Source organism: Ambystoma mexicanum, chromosome 5p (assembly GCF_040938575.1).
Source record: "Ambystoma mexicanum isolate Mex_15411 chromosome 5p, UKY_AmexF1_1, whole genome shotgun sequence".
Classification (NCBI taxonomy): Eukaryota; Metazoa; Chordata; class Amphibia; order Caudata; family Ambystomatidae; genus Ambystoma; species Ambystoma mexicanum.
This window is the reverse complement of record NC_090930.1, coordinates 651,842,734-651,862,793: the sequence shown is the minus strand read 5'-3', so window position 1 is coordinate 651,862,793 and position 20,060 is coordinate 651,842,734. Positions and strand designations below refer to the sequence as shown.

Here is a 20,060-nt window from a genome sequence, read left to right as displayed (position 1 = left end):
CCGGCTGGGCGGGCTGGTATTTGTGGACACACAGAGCGACCGCTGCGTAACGTTTCGCAGCACTGCTCGAAGGTGTACAAAGGATCGGTAAGCCCGTTTCTACTGTGGTCCAGCTAGTGCAAGCTGGGGATTGATAAGCTCAGAGTGACTGTGGAGGAACAAGCTGAAACATTGTTGCAAGGTGAACAAAGGACCCGACTTCCGGGTGCGAGGAGAAGCATACTCTGGTGACTGGTAGGGAGGCCCACACACATACACGGGCAGGCTGGATGATGGTGGAGCTGACTTAAGGACATGCTGTCGAAGTGAAGCAGCAATAAACAATAACGGTTGGTGCTGTGTGGCTACAGTTGCACACTAGGAAGAAGAGCTCACAGTGTGCATGAAAGGCAGCAACAGTCTGGAACGGCACACGGGAACTAAGCAATAGCCAGCCCTTAACCCTAATGAGCAGACGAATTAAGAACTCTTGAAGTACAGGTGACCAAGGGAGCGCATGCCATTTGGTCCTTTAAACAGGTACGGCCCTGGAAAGGACACGAAACAGCAGCCATGCGCTTAATACAAGAGTGTCCCAATAACTGCTATACCAGCAGGTAAACACGAGCCACGGACTGGTGCCATCCCAAATATGATCCAAGAGCTGGGAGGAACAGCAACGAATAACCAGCCTCCCCAGCCACACCAAAGGCACAACCTAGTGGTGTTGCCAGGACAGGAGTGTGGATGCACACGCCTGATATGATAGTTTATTTATATAGCGCCTATACACAATGTGTTTCAAAGCACTGCAAGGCAGGGAACAAGGGAAAATACAATGACGTTCTTACAGGCCATGAACAGTAAGGATGTGAAATTAACTATCGTACTCGGCCTGACAACATTTCAGATAGTGCAAGAGCTAAGACATAGATAAGGGAGGGGGGAGAGTGGGAAGGAAATGGTAACAGACAGGAGACTACCATAGTAGGCCTGATGACATTTCTGGTAGAGCCGGAGAAAAACAAAAGTTGAGGCAGAGGGGTGCAGAAAGGTAGGGGAGGAACAAAACAATCGACTATCATACTAGGCCCGACAACATTTCAGATAGTGCTGGAGGGGTGTGGGGAGGGAAAAAAACAGTAAGGGGAGGGGGTAGGAGACAGACGAGGTTGCTATCATACTAGGTCCCGGGACAATTATGATAGAGTAAATGCATAGAAGAAAGTAAGGGGAGGAGATAGGAAAAGGGAGAAGGGAAAGGATGAGAGAACAGACAACTATGCAGGGGACAACTATAACAGCTGCACTCACAAGGGCTAGCAGGATGGCAGACTGCCCCCAGCAGTCATAAAAGGACCACAGAAGAACGCTGTTAGGAAAGATTTCATAATTGTAGGTAATTTTCCTTCCATGTGGCAACCCCCAAACTTGTTGCTGTTTTACACCCTGATCTAGACTTTGCCAGAGAAGCGCAGCCTTCCGCAGCACTCCTCTGTGCTTTCGCTCAATTCTTCTGGGGAAACTGACATGCCCTTGAGACAGTCCGTACTGGGAGACTTTGTTTCCCTTAGTCCTTTCCTCATCTTGCAGCTTTTGAGCAACATGAAACAAGAGTGCACCGTAACTTACATTACCGCGCTCTTGGGGCTCTAGTCATTCCAAAGGCCCTAGAAACTCTCGCTGGACTTTATGAAATGTGCAAGTGTGTCACGGACGGGACCAAATATGAGGTCAGATTTTAACCGGCATTACCGATTACCAACGTCTCCTCCATCTGCACTTTCATCCTGTGTTTTCTAAATTCACTGGCAAGGAACATTTTTTGCTTACAAACTTCCAGTTAAAATGTACAAATGAATGTTTTATTTGCCAATGCCGCTTGCATTGATGTAATAGTGAATCTATAACTATGCTTTTGTGTTCCACAATTATAGATTGTCATATATAAAAATCTACTAAAATGCCTTGTATAAAGAAAATAAGCATCAGCTAATTAATAAAAAGCTGCAATTTTGTATAAAAGAATTGGAATTTTGTACATGAATATTGTATTGGAGATACCTGTTTGACAGCAGCAAGCATGCTGTTTCTTTCAAGGGTTGCCCATACTGCACGGGCACCCATAAGGGTCTAAAACCAGTGTGCACTGAATTCACCCTGCGCACCCCTAAGATCCATAGAGGGCAGGACAACCCCCTTGTTATAACGGACGGGACTGGTGGCAGCTATCGTTTTTGTGTTTTGAACCCCTTTTTGCCATGTTAACCGCGCTTGGCCCAAATGGGAGGCCTGGCCTCCAAAATGGCCATGCCACGAGGTTCTTTGTCCTGTCCGCTGACCGTCTTGCCCCTTCACCTTCACCCAGGTCGAGCCGACCCGGGGGCAGTCCTCATTTGGTCATGCACTTTCCCGTGAAACAACGCTTTTGCGGACTTCTGCATGCCTGGTGTGTGCCTCCAGGATGTGGGCTGGGATGTCTGTTCCCAATACACATCCTGGGTGCCAGGGAGTCTAGTGTCCCCTGAATGCCTGGGACCACCGTGGTCCGCGATAGGTCCACGTATGGTGGGAGTGTGAGCGGATCTCCCACTGGGCCCTCTCCGTTTTAGCGCAAAGGGAACTTTGGATAAGGAGAGGCTGAAACCACCACTTCCATGTCGATCTCCCGAGTTCTCACGAACAAAGGGTAAGGAGCCAAGTATCCTGCAACTAAGAAGCTGAGTCGAGGCATCGCTGGTGACCCGCTGAAGGTTTGGCACCCTGCATTGCTGTCGTCCTGCGAGACCACTCGGCCTCTGATCGGACGAGAAGGTCTGCAAAGGCACTTCGACCCTTTAGAATAGTGGGAACAACTATTCTCGGCATCTTCACTAAATCCTGTACTTAAGCCTTTGGAAGCGTCCCTGGGCCATCCAGTGGACTCCCCAGCCTACACAGGAATCTTGCTCCGTCACCGCCGTCTGGCTTACTGCTAATCCCGTGTCCTTGGCACTCTCACATGATTCGTACACTTGGCGTTCCCAGGTCTGAAGTGAGACGTGTGCTTTGGGACCAGAATACACGCAGTTGCCGAGTTGCCCTGCTGTGGTAACAACCCTGTGCGTGTTCGCTGCATTTGGGACACCCTCGACCCTGACTCCTGCTGTCGCGGAATCTACACGGCGTCGAGACATCCTGCTGATCGCATCTGAACCTGCCAGTACCGAAACTGAACCGGAGAAGCCTGGGTCTGCCTGCATCGGGGACCGGTGAGTAGTCCATACCCTAACTGGTCGCCCTCCCACAGGAGCCTGTGGCTTTCCATCGCTGTTGTAAACAGCGCACCCTTTCGCGCACTCACGCCCTGCTTCTGCCCCCAAGTGGAGGCCTTTCCTGAGTCACGGGGATTTGTTCACCATCTTTTGGTCCACCTTTCTGAACTGCCTGATTTCCCTGAATGGACTCCTCTTTGCCCGTTGGCACCTGCGTGTGCAGGTACTTTTGAGCACAAGGCTCCACTCTTCGTAGGACTGGGACTTCCTTCTAGTTAGGTGGCCTCTGATGTCGAAATGGGTCTAACGATTACTTGCACTGCCGGTTTTTTTACGCGCCATCTAGGTGGTCTGCATATTTCGTGCTTCTAACTCTTTAGATATATATAGATATATATTTTTTTTATATAACAGCTGTCTGGAGTAATTTGTAAGCGTCCTTGCTTTGTGTGCTTATTGCGGGCTTTGTCACCCTCACCCCTCTTGCGACCTAGTCTTGACCATCGCTACGCTGATTGGTCTGGCTTGTCCAGAGGATACCCTATTCCAAGAAACTAGGCTGGCCTTCTGAACCTCTGCCCCTCCAGGGCAGAGTTCAGAAATCCATCTTAACAAGCGAGCTTGGGCACCACATACTCAACAAGTCATAAAGACGTGGCTGGCCACCAACAAGTCGAAGGACACCAGCAGGTTGCTGACTAGCCTGGAGAATGTCACACCAGGCACCACTCGAGGTTAAGATCTGTAGGTGCGATTAGCCGCCCGCTGCAGAGCCACCTTGACGCTGTCGGCCCAGCACGCAAGATGCTGACACCCAATGGTGGGGGACAGCGGAGGCACCTGTGAGCCAATAGTAGTCGGGGCACTGTAAACAGCCTTCAACCATTGCCTGTAGCTGACCAGTGGGAGGACCCAGATGATAACGCGGAATAAGAGGGACCAGAACATTGACATTTGTGAACGCGATCACGGGATCCATGTCCCAAAGAAGAAAGTCCAAGCAACCTACACTCGACTCCTTTACCAAACCCACGAATCTGGGTGAGAATACTACATCAGGAACCTAGTCTTTGCAGGGGGAACAGACCCAAACGAAAGGGGATCAGCAGTTTCCGGAGGCCATTGCTGCTCTGAAGGTTGCACTGGAATCCAAAATCGATGCCATTAGTCTGGATGTGAACCTCCTACGGCAAGATGTTCAGTCACTCGCAGAATGCATAGGAACCCTCGGAAAGGAAGTTGCGATGAATGCCGCCAGCCTGAAAAACACCTCTAGGAAAGTAAAGATCCTACAACAGCAAGTGCAGAACCTGGAAGGAAGAGTTGAAGATGCAGAAGGGCGAGCCAGGCGCAATAACAAATTATTGGTCTACTGGAAGAATAAGGCACAGATCCTACTAACTCCATTGAAAACATGCTGCTGCAAGAAACTGGCCCAGGTACCCTCAACCAAGGCTTCTCAGTCGAAAGGGCACACAGGTCTCGGATGAGAAGACTGCCACCAAGCGCCCCCCATTGGTCTATCATAGCCCGGATTCTGAACTACAAAGACAGGGAAATAATTCTCAAAACACTTTTGGAAAAGTGGCACGATACAACAGGCATCAGCCAATATTAAAGCATACACGGATTACACCCTGCAGGTGCAACACTACACATCATTCAAGAGAAGGCTGCGGGAGGGGGGGAGGGGCGTTGATAAAACCTAAAGTAAATGCTAGTATATCCGGCGAGGTTAAAAGTAATACACAAAGGCAGAAGCATCTTCTTTGACACCCCGGATGATGTGCATAAATGGCTGGACACAGAAAACATGCCAACGGAAGCGACCAATCCAACGTCAGCTGAGGGAGATAAAAGATGAGACTCGCACACAGGTCCCACAAAGAGGCAGCCAAACCAGGACAGCAGATGACAATGAGGGCGCCAGACTTGGAAGATGACACTTTCTAAATCACAGTCAACAGTGGGATCCCATCCGGGAGCGCACTGGAGAAGAGCGCCCCTCATTGACGAGTGGAATTGTCCACGGATACCAGATATTGAGTATCCACCTGCTGCACTCCCAGCACGAATAAACAAGGCGGGGGTGAGAAGCAGGGATGACCGAGCACAAGGTATTGAGCTGGGCAATGTTTGGTGAGGAGGGTATGGGAGTTGGGGCAGTTAGTCTTTAGTACCACACAAATGATGTGTAATATTCACACCGAACTGTCAAGCTATGTTGGAACGCTGATCTGGGATGTGGTGCCCTAAAATAGTCTCATGGAATGTTAGGGGGCTAAACAGTTAGATCAAACCCAATAGGATTGTACAATATTTGAGACGCCAGAAAACAGATCTAGCACTTCAAGAAACGCACCGAACAGACGATAGACTAACTACTTTAGCAGGTAAATGGAGCAGTAAAACCCTGGTCTCATCGTGCTCTGCATTTGCAAGAGGGGTCTTGATATGAGTAGCGCCGGCAGTTCAGTTTCAAGTCATTAAGACTACTAAAGATGTAGAGGGCAGACAGGTTATAGTGCAGGGATTGGTGGAGCAGAAGGAGCTTAACAACATTAACACATATGCACCAAACCATGACACGGCAGCCTACTTTCGTTCACTGTACCCCCGAATAACCAGGCATGCAGATGGTACAGTGATAATGGGGAGACTTCAAATTCACGTTGAGCCCTGAACTGGTCCCGCGCCCAAGGCCCTGAATACATTGCTGAAGCATTCACATTGCGAACCCTACACCCACAGGTCCAGGGATATTCTCATTACACCGTCCCCAAGGATCTAGCCACGTTACGCTTACCTGGTCTCTGTGGAGGCGTTGGGGCACGGTTGCAGCCCTCCCATGAATTTGATCACCCCCGTTGGATCTCTCCCGATGCAGACTGGCTGTGGGCTGCAACAATTGGTGACACTGCTCCTGCGCGGATATGAGAAAATGTGAGTGTGATGATCGGCGACTATGGTACCTCTCAAACCCTTCGAACCAAGGTGCGATTTCTGTGGGCATGTAAAGGCCCATAAGGCTCACCTGGTATTTATGGATGGTGAGCTCTCCAACCTGCTACTTCTGGCAGGGGCGCTTGTCAATGGAATCTAGTTCCTTCACTGATCCCTGATGAGTAATAGTCCAGTCCGGCTGTGACTATTCTTCTCTTGGTTGGTAGTAAGCATTTCTCAATGTCTCTGGTCTTTTCGTCTTTGTTTTTTTCCCCCTTCTCGCTATGTCTTGTATGCTTGTTCTCGATTTGTTGTTTATTCCTGAATAACTTTCTCTCTTCCGTTTTATTCCCAATAGATGGAATTGCAGCTCAACGGCAACTGTGGAAGTTTGGAACGCGGCCGGGAGGAAGATAGATGGAACCGCAATGTCCGACAACAGATGAGTGATGGTGTAAGGAAAAAGCGTGAGATGCGGTCGAAGCGTGACCGTAAACTTAATGTCTTTTTAAATGTCTAACATTGCCTTCTTTTGCTTTTACTTGCAGGTACTGCGGTCGGAAGCGTGTAATGCTGTGGTGCCAAGGAGGAGGTTTCAACGTCCTCAAAGCCGTGAAGATGAGCTGCGGTCCCCGGATGAAGAGCTCAGCACTCCGGAAGGTTTGAAGGTAAGTTGCAGTGCCAAGATGAAGATGACGGTGTCCCGGTAGATTTGAAGAGGACGCTCACAGGTGAGAGCAGATTCCCCAGATGGTAAGTATAGAAGCAGGATTTCCAAGGTAAGTTTTAATCCCAGGAGGCGAGCAGTACGCTGCATGGATGTGCAGAATAACGCAAAGTGTCTTTGGAGCAGCTTATATAGCTGTGATCGTGGGCACTCCCACTGGGCCTGGCTTGCCTGCCACACCTAGTGAGTCAGCACGTGCAAGGCAACCCAGTAATAGCAGCCCCTACCCGAGTACACGTGGGGCTGCTTTAAGTGATGGAAGTTCCCACGTTAAACGCACCTTGCATCCGGAATGAGGTGTTATGCTTGTAATAAAAGCATTGTGTCCCGAATAAATGTTCTTGTTGAATGTATGAGCCTAGCGCCAAAAAGCGCCAGGACTGTCCATCCGGGCCCCGTCTGTGTTCTTGCCCCGATGACCATGACAATACACCAGACTAGATTATTTCTTCACAGGGGAAGATACACTATGGGAATTTAAAATGGCAGAGTACAGGGCGCGAGTTTCATCAGATCCCTCCCCCTCCCCCCTGTGGTCACATGGCAGTATGCCCCTCCTAGGGCACGCATCCCAACTAGGAAACTCAGAACCAAATCCCTCAGAGATGTAGTGTTCCGAGAATGCTTATGGGAGGGGGTGAGAGACTACTTTAAAAATAATACCGGGAGTGTAAATACAGTTGGTACACTGTGGGAAGCCTTTGAGCTTGTGATTAGGGTGACAGCGATAGCTGTAGCTAAAGGGATGCAAGCCACAACAGCAAGGGATTTGGACAAAGCTGGGGCCAAATTAGAGACTATGGATGGGGCGGTGGATACGACCACAGAACAGGCCCAGGAAGTGACTCGACTACAGCAAGAATGTTTGGTTCATTGGGATAGATTAGGAAACCTGAATTATAGGACATACATGGAAAGGCAACAGGAGATAAGCCGGGACGCTTGCTGGCCTGGCTTTACAAGAGTGAATCTAAGCGTGATATGATACGGGAGGTCATTGGAGGTAGCGGGAGGCCTGCACAACGCAAGAAAGTATAAACAAACACTTTTATGATTATTATTCGGAGCTATATGCAGAGACAACAAAACAGGCAGAAATCTGCGACGCTCTGGGTGCAGATCTCCACAAATTAGACGCAGAGGCAGTGGATAGGCTAGAGGCAGCCATCACTATAAAACCAGACCAGTCAGGATGCGCTCCAAACAGAAATATTCCATGTAACCTCAGGAGGTTGCACCATATCATCGACCACACTTATGCCAGTATGTGGTCACCTCGCTTGATGCGATCAAGGCATTTGATTTGGGCAAGGGGCTAGGGCTGCTGGCGGCTCTAAAGGGATTTGGCATGGGACCAACATACATAAAGTGGGTACGATTACTGTATAACAGTTCAATTGCTAGGTTTAAGACAGGCAACTGCATCTCAGACCAATAAATGGGGGTTGAGCAAAGGCACTTGACGGGGCGGTCCATGGTCTCCCATGTAATTTATACTGGCCTGAAGAGTATTTAGCAGTGTTTCTCCGTAAGGAATATCAGGGCGCGGGCATAGTTATACGGGGCAGTAGTCACCCACCCCTGACACTCTGCTGCTTTTGATGCTGGGTAGAACGACATGGCTTAGAGCTTGTCGCTTTCGCCCTACTCCCCTCCTTCCCCAGGTCCCACTAATGACATTGAAAGGAGAAGACCCACAATTCAGATTAAATTTGCAGAGGTATTGGGAGCCAATGGGAGTAGCGACGGTCGGTGATCTCTTACGGGAAGGAACCAATGGACTTTGATACACTCACCTCAGAAACAGGGATAGACGCAGGGCAACACATTATACATGCTGCGTAGATGGCCTGGCACTGATGGGACACTAATGAGATCATTGAAACACAGTATGATATGTCAGGGGGGGCACGCAGTGTCAAGGATTTACGAGTTATTGATGTCATGTCCAGGGGAAATTATTGTGCAGACCAGGCGCAGCTGGGAAACTACTTACAGGAACAGCTCAGATGCTGCCTGGGGTACTGCATTGGCATATCAAAAAGGTTTTCAGAAATGCAAGGCTTCAGCTGATCAAATTGTATATCACCCATAGGGCGTATCTGACCCTGAAGAAAATCGCCAAATTTTGCAAACATTTCTGGAAAGGCCTGCCCAAAATGCGGAATGATAAATGCAGAGTTAGTGCACATTTTCTGGGCTTGCACGAAGATCAGGCAATATTGGTAGGAGACAGCTCAGGGCTTGGCCAAGACGGATATAAATATTAGACACTGGCTCCCCTGCAGCCTGCATGCTCGACATTTTTGCACGTCCAAAACAGACTAGGCATGTTAACAAGCTGAAAGATCAAGCATACATACTTGTGAAACGTAGGATAGCAATAGCCTGGAAAGTGCACAGGGCCCGCAGCTGCGCCTATGGTGGAGCGACCTCCAAAAAAGGATGGTAGCTGAAACCTCTAGCAAGCGGCGGCCCGTTAAGGCCAGGACAAACAATGTCTTTGATTCATGGAAGCATAGGATACAAGATTTGCGGGCATCAGCACTGGCCAAGGGGTCAGAGATTCCCTGCAAAAGGGGGCGGACTAATACCAATGTTCAGGTCTGTGGCAGTCAGATGTAATGCGGTATAATAAGTCATGTGGTATAGGCTGGGGGAATTTGGGTTAGACAGACACGATTGGCTGTATATGGTGATCATACTGAAGACTAAGTTATATTGTTGTCAATAAACTAAAAAATAAATAAAATTAAAGCATTTTTATTAAAGTACTGCTTTGGAAAACATGTGCCTGTACAACATCCACTTTTAAGGGCAGTCAACCTTCCCTTGCAGGAAGCCAAGAACTGTTGGGCAAAGTTTGCATGCAGTACCCTCTGGGACCACTACACACAACTATGAGTACAGGTGTAAGCAAAACCAACCTTTGGTATAGGTCTGTACCACACAGTTTTTGGTAGCAAGTCGATCAGCCAGGCTCATCTCAAGAGGGAATGTAAGCTGTGATGTTACAGAGGTCCACAATCACAAGTATTCAAATAGACTCCAATACTCAAGGTTTCTTGGTAAAACACTTATTAATTTATTAAACAGTTAGAAAACATTCACTAAAAGGAGGCAATCAATATCATGCAAATATATACTACAGTACTTCACACTCTCCAGTTCTGAAGCATTTCAACTACTTTGAAGGAGGAGCAAAATGGCATCCATAGCATTTGAAGTAGGAGCAAAAAGGCATAAGTTAATACAACGAATAGTAGAGTTACTCTTAAACAGTGCAAATAGTTTGAGTTCACCAGAGGAGTTGTTCCAATGCAATAGGTAGGCCAAAGTCAAAGGGCTAGAGTCTTGTATAAGTAAAAACGGCACTGATAGTTAAACGGAAAAGTCTTTGCCACGGTTCTCAGAAGTAGTTCACAGAAGAAAGCTTTATATGTCGGGTCACAAGCAGACTAGGCCTGCAAGTTGCCAAAGTTTCACACACTTTCGCAGTGAGAGGCAAGTTCTCTCGGTCGGGTTTTCACAGTACCTTATGTTGAAGAAAAAGATGCAGCCAAGGACTTATGTTCCTGGCACTTCCTGCATATCTCGCTGTTCCTGAGCCTCAGTCCTGGGGGCAAGAGGGAGGACGTTGGGGGAGGGGGGCTCCTGCACTGCACGGGGACTGGTCACAAAGCTGGCAAAATGACAAATCTTCAATTGCGGTAGGTGTAGTCAAGCACATAAACTGGTATCCTTCTCCCTGGCTATTTGGTTTCCTGCAGCACTCTGAGGAAAATACAACCAGCTCAGAGAATGGTATCCAGGTGGCTTACGAGTGGATTGGTCCCACCAACTGAAAGGGAGAAGTTGTCCTTGAAGGGCTTCTCTGTCGAGATGAACTTGGCGATTCAGACCTGCAGCAGGGCTTCACCGGGCAAACCAACGGTCCAGGAGTTGCAGCAGCCGTCCTCTTCCAGCTCGTCTTCAGTTCTTTCGTTCCAGTGGTCGACTGCCTTCCAAGCCAAGAGACTCGCCTTTTATACAGTTTCCTCCCATTCATTCCAGCCTAGCTGCCATTCACCAAGCAGAGTGGCTGTCCTTGCCAGACAGTCAGCCAGCCAATCAGGCCAGAGTCAACTTGGGTCTCCTAGGAGACTAAGCACAGGGAGTGTCAGGCACCTCGCTCACTTCCTGCCCATCCCAGACACTCGGGCACCAGAGGCGGTCTTCAGTCCTGGAGCCCGCCAAAGGCGTAGAAACAAAGGGACCAAACCTAGTTTGGCGCACAGAGACAAACTCTACAAGGATCTTTCCAAAAATAAATGGCGAGAAAAGACTACCGGGACCTGTTTCAACAAAGGGGGCTCAGACACCATCACGAAATGCATGGCTCCCGCGATTTAATGCTACCGGTGTTCGCGGTCGGGAAAAATCAAGGTAGTTCGTTGCAAAACCACTGCCACCAGCCATTTCGAGAGGAAAGGGTAGCATTGGACTGCTACATGAGTTTCTAGACATAGGGGATAATAGGTAACCCCTCCAACACTCTATTGTAAGATAGGGTGTGCTGGGTGTAGGAATTTAAAAAGACTAGTAAAGTCAATTTAACTTTACTTTCTCAGGGAAACAGTTGTTTATTCCAGAGAAGTTATTTAAACCTTGGGTCAGCCTAAAAGGCTTCCCTGTGTCACTGCATGGAGGGTGCAGTGTGACACACATGAAAAGATGATGCCTATGGAGTTGTCTAAAACTCCATAATCAAAGGAAACAAACATAGAAAACAAACAGAATTAAAAGTACAAAGTCCCAAAGGTCAGCAAAAGAGCTGGTGGTCTCTAAGCTAGAGAGGAATTAGCACATTTATGAGAATTCTTCCCAACAAGAACCACTGATTTTAAATGAAGCAGAAACAGCCAAGGTGGAGGTATAAAATACCATGTAGCATTCTAAACAATCTGAAGATGACTGGTCAATGCTCAAATCACAGCTAAATGATAACTAATGTATCTAGAAGCCACTGAAGAAATTGAACATGGTTTTAAACATTAAACAGAAACGTGTAGCTGTAGAAATTGTGAACTCCTGCTCCTGAATGCAAGTGGTGAAGCTAGTTCTGGTAAAACATTCTTAATTAAAATAATCAGCACATTTCTACAAAACTTCAATTGCAACAGCCCCAGTCTCCACCCCTACAGGCTTAGCTGCCTACAACATAGGAGGTGTAACTTTACACTGATTACTGCTCATTCCAGTAGAACAACAAAACAAATTAGAATACTACAAATTATCAGCAGAAGCTGCTACATAAGTACGCAGAATTCTGAAACAAATGAAAGTGTTCCTAATAGATGAAGCAAGCATGGTTTCCAACCTCATGTTGGCTTTAATTCACCTCAGAATGCAAGTCGTCCTAAAAACAAACTATGAAGTGTTGAGGGAAAACCAGTTATTGTTTTCGGAGACCCCCTAAAGGTCAACCTAGTTTCAAAACATTGGGACACAAACACTGCAACACACGTGGCAGCACTGGAAATGTAAATATCTGGCAACATTTTCACTACAGAGAACCAACTCAAAACATGCATCAGTCTGCAGACCTCACCGATGCCAACATTTTAAAAAGCATTAAAACTGGTCTGCTTACTAAAAGATGCAAAATCCATCTTAAATAGACTGATCCAAGAGCTAAATGGAATGGGCGAAACATATTTGCTCCTGATGTCATGGAACAAGCAAAATATAAAATGTATGTCCTTAATACCAACCCTTGCAAGCTCAGTTCAACATGTCAATGTTAAAAATAAAAAAATTAAAAAAAAGAACTGCAACCCATACTGCAGATCAGCTCCACAGACCTACTGGAAGTGCACGTTATGACACTTCCTATGTGTCAATAAGCAACAGCACAACTAAATAGCTTCAAAAAATATGCATCTTCAACACAGCTGGATTGGAGAAAATATTAACTTAGTATCTAAACTGCAGAGTAATTCAAAAACGCAACCTTGACGTAGAACAAGGTTTAGCCAATGGAGCAATTGGCTTCCAAACATATCCACATGACAACATTCAGTTTGTCAACATCCACTTTGACAAACTTGCAGAACTTAAATTGGCTCCACAATAGCATGTTTCCTTCTTTTCAAAGACACTTACGTAGATAACAATTTGCTCTCTTGCATATGCCGTCACTATTTACAAATCCCGACGTCTAACCTTAAATCACGCATGGATTGACATTGGCAGCACAGTCTTTAAAGAAGGTATGCGTTACATAGCACTTTCACATCTGCGTACACTCAACGGTTTATTCCTGGTTAACTTTCATGAAAACAAAGTCAACGCGGACATTCCTTGCATCCTAGAATACAACAGGCAACTTGCACTGTACACCCCACTCCCCCCATCTACAGATGCACCCTGTACCTCAAAAAATAAAACCTTTAAAAAGAAAACTAATGTAAACATAGCCTATAACAGATTTCCCAACAATACCGCTAAAGAAATAACGACCAACTCCTTCTCCATCAAATACAGAAAACTCAACTGCACACCCATCAGAAAGCAGACAAATGTCTCTTCTTAATCTGTAGGCTCACCAAATGAGGCACAGACAGAACTCTCAAGTCCATTTAAATTCAGCAACACAACTGGAGTAAATTGCTATGCAAATGTAACCATCTTCTCTTCCAATTGCCACCAATTGTTCACAACATTTACTTAAAAGGCTCAGACCAGTACTGTTTGCAAATGCTAATCCTTCATAGATATGCCACAAATAATCCTGACAGCACTTACGGTGTCTCAGGTATAAGGCAAGAATCGAACAATATGCAGAAATGGTAACATTTACAACAAACACACAGGAAGATCCAAAAGAATTTCTAATTTACTTACTACAAGTACTGGAAACCAAAAACATCCATATAAATGAAATCTTCCAGATTTCATACAGATGGAAACATACATGCACTCTGTGCAACCCTGTTTCACAAGAACAAATCCATAATGAATGATGTGCATGTATCCACACCAAATTGTGAATCCATCCCATCAGCTTCTGCAGAATGCAAATCATAGCATATTATGCCCTTCTTGCATTTCAGACAATCATTCTAGCATCCAAATGAACTCACATAGCCAATATGTCATCCTAATGCTTCCAAGATACAATGCAGATGGTACCAAAAATAACTAAGCTCACTAGCTTTACACACGGCCAAGAAAACCTTCACAACAGTAGGCATAATATACCACACTGGTGCCACAAACACTTCAGGGCACTATACTGCCTATGTCAAAAAAAGAAGTGGTTGGTTTGAATGTAACGATACCTCTTACTCCAAAACAGTTACCAGAAAATATAACAAATGCCTCCTTAATATTCCTTCAACCCAAATGTATTCACTAAACTGTAGCCCAATACAACAACAGGTATTTAACTACTTTAAGCATTCCCTCAATGACAACACACTTCAAGCAAACATACTATCACACCTACACTCACATGATAGGGTTTGTTTAATCCTCTATGGATTATTTTCTCCCAATGATTAAATAATGCAAATGAAACAGTGTAGCACGCACTTATGTTGCATCAAACACAGGACATAGAATGGTCGGTCAAAAAAAGTACATCTACATGTAAAATTGTATGCAATTCAAGCTTAAGCAAATGATACTATTTTTTTTTTCACAGAAAAAGAACCAGACATTCCAGCTTTATTACTGCATTCAAATAAATTGTGCTACAATCATAGATACCATATACTTTCTACTCCCACTAAATTACCTATAATGACTGCACATATGTTGCTTTAGTGTGTTGGGCCAGATTCTTGGGGGCGTGGCCAAACCACCACAATAGAATGAAACCTTACCTTAAGTACGTACAATACACCTTCAAAAACTCCCCTGACTGCCACCCCCAACCCTCCCCGCAATTAAAATGTTGTTCGCAGACATCAAAATGACTGCAGACTGTTCGACATTTGTAAACCCTTTATTCACCTAGAAAAACCTATCCATATCATCTTTATTCCACCCACCCTGTCCTTTACAGCCCCTCTTTAGATCACCAATTAACTCTAAATGGGTTTGCCAGATACCACGGATCCAACAGGGCGTTAGTTTCAAAAAATAGGACACCTCACGCTTTTGAGCATCCAATCAGCGGGTGCATAGGTCGTCCGCGGACATCACACCGGGCCCCGCTTTGCCCAGGAGGGTGTCCACGGACCGAAAAGGGAAGTGAGTCCACGGACCGGACACACATCACTAATACAAAGTTCGCTTTCAGGGACTAAGCCGCCGCTCCTGGTGCAAATCAGTCCTTCGGTTTGGACTGCAGGCATGAACAAAACATTTTTCTTCCCATTGCTTCTATGAGGATTTCACATATTTTGATACCCCCCCAAAACCTATAATTCCAAGGGGGCCAAATACTTTTTGCAAAGTTTGAGGATTCGTCCAGGGGGGCAAATTTATAAGCCGCCCAAAAGGTGCTTTATAAAATTGAGCAACTTAACCATAGCTACACAGTCACTACCGCAGGGCCTGTAATATTTATTTTTGTTTAAACTCACCTAAAACTTACAACGGGACCAACTTCAGAGAAAATGTCCTTCAGCTGCTCCTCTGTTGCTTCATATGGAATGTTCCCCACTGCAAGAAAGGTACATTTAGACATCATTAATTCAGCCAAACCATTCTTCTTTCAATATTAACCATTTTTTGCCCTTTTAACATGGTCTATATAGACAGCATTTCTTTGATTGCCCCAATGTAAAAATACTACTTGGAAAGGAGGCGGGAGGGGGGCATCCTAAACATCAAGTCCACATAAAACAAAATGTTCCAATGCCAAGTTGCATGGAAAGGTTTCGACACCAGTCAGGAATTCATAAACTGATTCCAAATGAGCATCATCTCCAAATAGGGAAACCTGGTATACTGGGTGCTCCAACTCTCCGAAACATACCACTGCACAAACCGTATTATGATGGACAAGGTCATACCGAGCTTTTTCAGACTGAGCTGGTGACTTCTAAATTGGGCACATACCTTTTTCTGATGACTTGTTGTCTTCCCCAATTGTTTAACCACTTCCCTCCCTCATTTTAACCATGTGTCCATACTTACCTGGTAGGAATTATCAATCATTCTATGTTTAAAAGCAATAAAGAAAAACCCAATGGGGGCTGCACACAATACAGGTACATTGCATGTAATGCTCTTCAGTGATGGTTTCAAGATTTCGTCAAAGTGAATACAGGTGCGATGTCGGAAGAAGTCTGCCCTCAGTATTAAATGACATAAAAACTGTCTAGGTACACACGATTGTCTAGAACCCAACTACCCACTGTTTAGTTATGGCCCATAAAGGTTCCGTTATTTAATCAAATATGCTCAATGAAAACACAAACAATATACTATCATCACAATCAAATGATGGATACATATACAGCGTTATTAGTCATGAACGACAAAATGTAGTTGCAGTGTAATGCAAATCATAGAAAAATATTATGATGAATCAGAGAATGTCGTACATTCTCCCCTAGGCGGGAGACCTTTGCCATGGAGGCAAGGCGGTGCGGGCCCAGTACAATAGTCCCCATGGAGGTGGTAACACGGGTGGGAGAGGAAGCCCCTCAGGGGGATTAGGAATGACACTCCCCAGAGAATGTGTTCTAACCCCTCCTCTTCCACCCCTTCACCATATCAAAGTCCGAATCTTTCTTCCTCGCTGCTAAAGAGCTCTACTACTATACCTTATTGTGGAGTTAATCAACATCATATAGTAGACAGGAGTAAGACACAGGAACCACACATCTTTTCCATACTTTGTAAATACCAATACTGTGAAGAAGGGGATTGAAAATGGGGATTACTGCTTGGAACCATAGTGAACGGTCTATTGTTCCACAGAAACCATTGGTCAAAAGCAATATAGCCGGGAAGTGCAGGAATTTAAATATATGTCAGCTGAGAAACCAGAGCAGAGCCATAGACAGCAGTCAAGCAGCTGAGAACGTCAACACGGCAGACGCGAAAAAGGGACTGAAAGCCGCTGTGCACGGAGACACCAGTCACACTCCAGGAAGCAAGGACTGTGTGACCCGCAAACCGAAAAATCCTCTGGGCATTCCAGGAACTCAAGAACTGCAGTCGGGAGAAGCATGCATGGAAAGACGCAGAATTTAGTAGAGCCACAACCAGCAGATCCAAGTACCTGAAAGCTACCGGTGCCTCACATAGACTTACCATTGCTCAGAAGACGCGAACCAAGCGCAAAAGGTACACGGGTATACCATGAGGGGTGGGAGGTCTGTGGAAACTGAGGAACTACGTGGATCATAAGAAGGGGTCTCGGACCCTGTAAACCCTGCTCAAGGTTTAAACCTGCACCCAAACAGAAGCCAGAGAATAAGCAAGTCTAGGATCCTGAAAGTAATCGAAGCGGAAAGAAGGGAAACGAGTTTAGCAGGAGAGTGAACCAAGCTCTGCTGAAACTGCATTCAGAGTCTGGGGCAAGAGAATAAGAGGGTCTGACCACCTAAAGAGCTGAAGAAAAAGACAAGAGTCACGTGTTCGGCAGAATAGTAAACCAAGCTGTCAATACATTGCCTTGCGAGTCTGGGATTCCCACCCACATGAGAGCTACAGAAAACAGTGAACAGTATTTGATAGAATCCCGGGGTCTGAGACCCACCAAGAAAAACCAGAAGAAATACTTGGAAGATTATTAGGCGACATCTACCTGGATAGTGTTTGGCAGGGGAGTGAACCAGACTGCTATCTTTTGTGAATCAAAGGAGAGGATTTACCTGAACCTTTGGTTTATGTTATTGTGTGAACCCATAGCTAAAGCAGACAAGAGTCTAGCGCATATAGTGGAACAAGAGAGAATCCAGGGAAAGGGGCTACTCCCTGAATATTGGGAGAACTATTATTGAGAGAGAACATTTTGCTTTCATTTATTACCAAAGACATTTGGGAACTTTATGTTTGTGAAAAACGTTAGCACAAACTAGGAAAAAAAAAAAAGACAAGAACTTTGAACTTTAGATTTCAGTTATTAGTGTAGCGGTCAGAATTAGGCTTTTTGGACAGGGCAGTGACACACGTTTTGACACCCTGACACATTCCTTAGTTTGTTTAGAGTCAGAGAACCAACCCCCTCTTAGAGCTAGGGACAGAGAGGCCGTTTTCCAACCTTTACTTTCATTTAATAAAAGTATATAACCCAAAGAATGTCACTGTGTCGGAGCCTTACTTATTAATTCAAGAAAGAAATTAACAAGAAAAACATGTAATCACATATCCAACTTTTTTCAAGTTGCTCAAAAATGCATAGTTTTAGTGCACAGAAAGCTCTCTCAAATGAGGTCAAAGAAGCAAACTACACGTTTCAACACCCTAGTCCCTTCATCAGGGGTAGAACCCTTGTAGTATTTTCCTACCAAAAAGAGATCGCGTATTGAAATTAAAGATCAATTCTGTAGGCAAACCCAACATAAAAAGTCGTCCACCCTCCTGTAGATAGAGCAACTCCTGACCTAGTCATCAAGGATAAACACTACGTCAGTGTCTATGAACAGAAAGATCAAGTAAACACTGTCCAATGGAGAAATGCACGTTCTTTTAAAGAAAAAGCAACCATTAAGCAGACTGATACTGGTCAACACCAAGAAATACGATACATCACTTGTGGCAGGTGCCCCATATAAAATTTCAAACCCAATTCAAAATTGCGCAAAGAAACACAAGAGAAATTAATTCCCTTCCACACAAGGTATCATGCCTTCACCAGTGATTGAACTCAGCTGATAAAACCGACAAGAAACCCACTATAAGCACCCCTTCCACAAAGCATCTTATTCAGGTAAATGAAGCGTGCAAGACGTGCCCGTTTAACGAAGTAGAACGAAGTAGAACACTGCAACTAAACGTCTGAAAGTGTAAACGCTGGGCGCCCGCCTCCAAGAATATAGACTGACACCCCATGTGGTGACCCAGGACAGCAATTAGACCAGCGCAGAATGCTGCATTTAACAATAAATGATAGTGCCATCCTGAAATCCCTTGTATGCAGATGGAATACATAAGTGTTTTGTGCAAGTTAGATCTACATCGAACGCTTGGTAAAGGAGGTGCTTTCATATTAAACATAAATGTGATTATTCGCCACTCAAATGGAAAGACATCCATGCTGCTACAGTTTCATAAAGATAGGATTGATAGGTTCGTCTATGTAGCTTTTCTTTTTAATATGTAATGGTTCTATCAACCTTTTTTCAGCAGCCATGTTCATCACCTTCTCTGAGTGTTGTAACATTTCTTTTCATTGTATTGAGCTAACCTTTGTTTCACTATATATCATCGTCCTATCTTTATGGAACTATTTGTAGCAGCACGGGTGCCTTTCCATTTGAGTGGTGAATACTCAAATTTTAGTTTTCGGCCCGTGGTTGGCTCCTTGAGCTAGGCCTGACCCCCAGGATCGGCACTCCCCTCACCTCTATACATTGGCACTGGACGGGGTCCAATTTCAAAATGAGGTTTGGGTGCAGTTTAAGATGTTCAAATGCAAACAACAGCTGATCAATTGTAAATATATTTTTAGGGGGATGAGCAGTTTCTATTTTCTATCCCAGTCTCCGCCATCCACAGGAGCAGGGAAACAGAATATGGAATCTCTCCTTTGGTCTGGAGCAGCAGAGGTTGGAGCAAAAAGATACAGAATAAGTAAAAGCATCCTACCCATCCACTGGTATGGAGGGCGGTTGGTAAGAGGAGGGAGAGAGCAGATATGGTAATTTCTCCCATGAGAAAGTTTGAGAATAGAGGCCCAGTGATGCCCCAGGACAGTGAACGTCTTTAGATTCAAGAAAAGGGTGAGAGGAGGGGGATTCCTGGCTACCCTGGCATTCTGATTTTTGCAAAATAAAATCTCCAGGCTATTTTGCGTTTTTTTTTTTAAGCAAGTGCAGGTTTATTTCACCATAAGTGAAAACACCTAGTAGTGGTCAGCCGACACATGTTTCGACCTCATGGGTCTTTATCAAGGCATGGAAAGGTTGAGTCTTGCCCCGGATGGGGTTCTGGTTGGTCTGTGGTGGTCCTGTGTGTTCACAGCATTGGTCCTGATGGGCCTTGTGTGAGGA

The 20,060-nt window shown here is 45.5% G+C and overlaps 1 protein-coding gene across 2 annotated transcripts in view; it reads right to left on the bottom strand.

The window, feature by feature from the left end:
- Positions 1–20,060, bottom strand: part of CSTF2 (cleavage stimulation factor subunit 2) — a 557,664-nt gene that overhangs the window by 473,048 nt on the left and 64,556 nt on the right. For both annotated transcript variants that reach the window (XM_069613003.1, XM_069613004.1), the window contains exon 2: positions 15,477–15,555. In XM_069613003.1, coding sequence (XP_069469104.1) covers positions 15,477–15,555 — 79 coding nt within the window. The remainder of the gene's footprint in view (positions 1–15,476; positions 15,556–20,060) is intronic.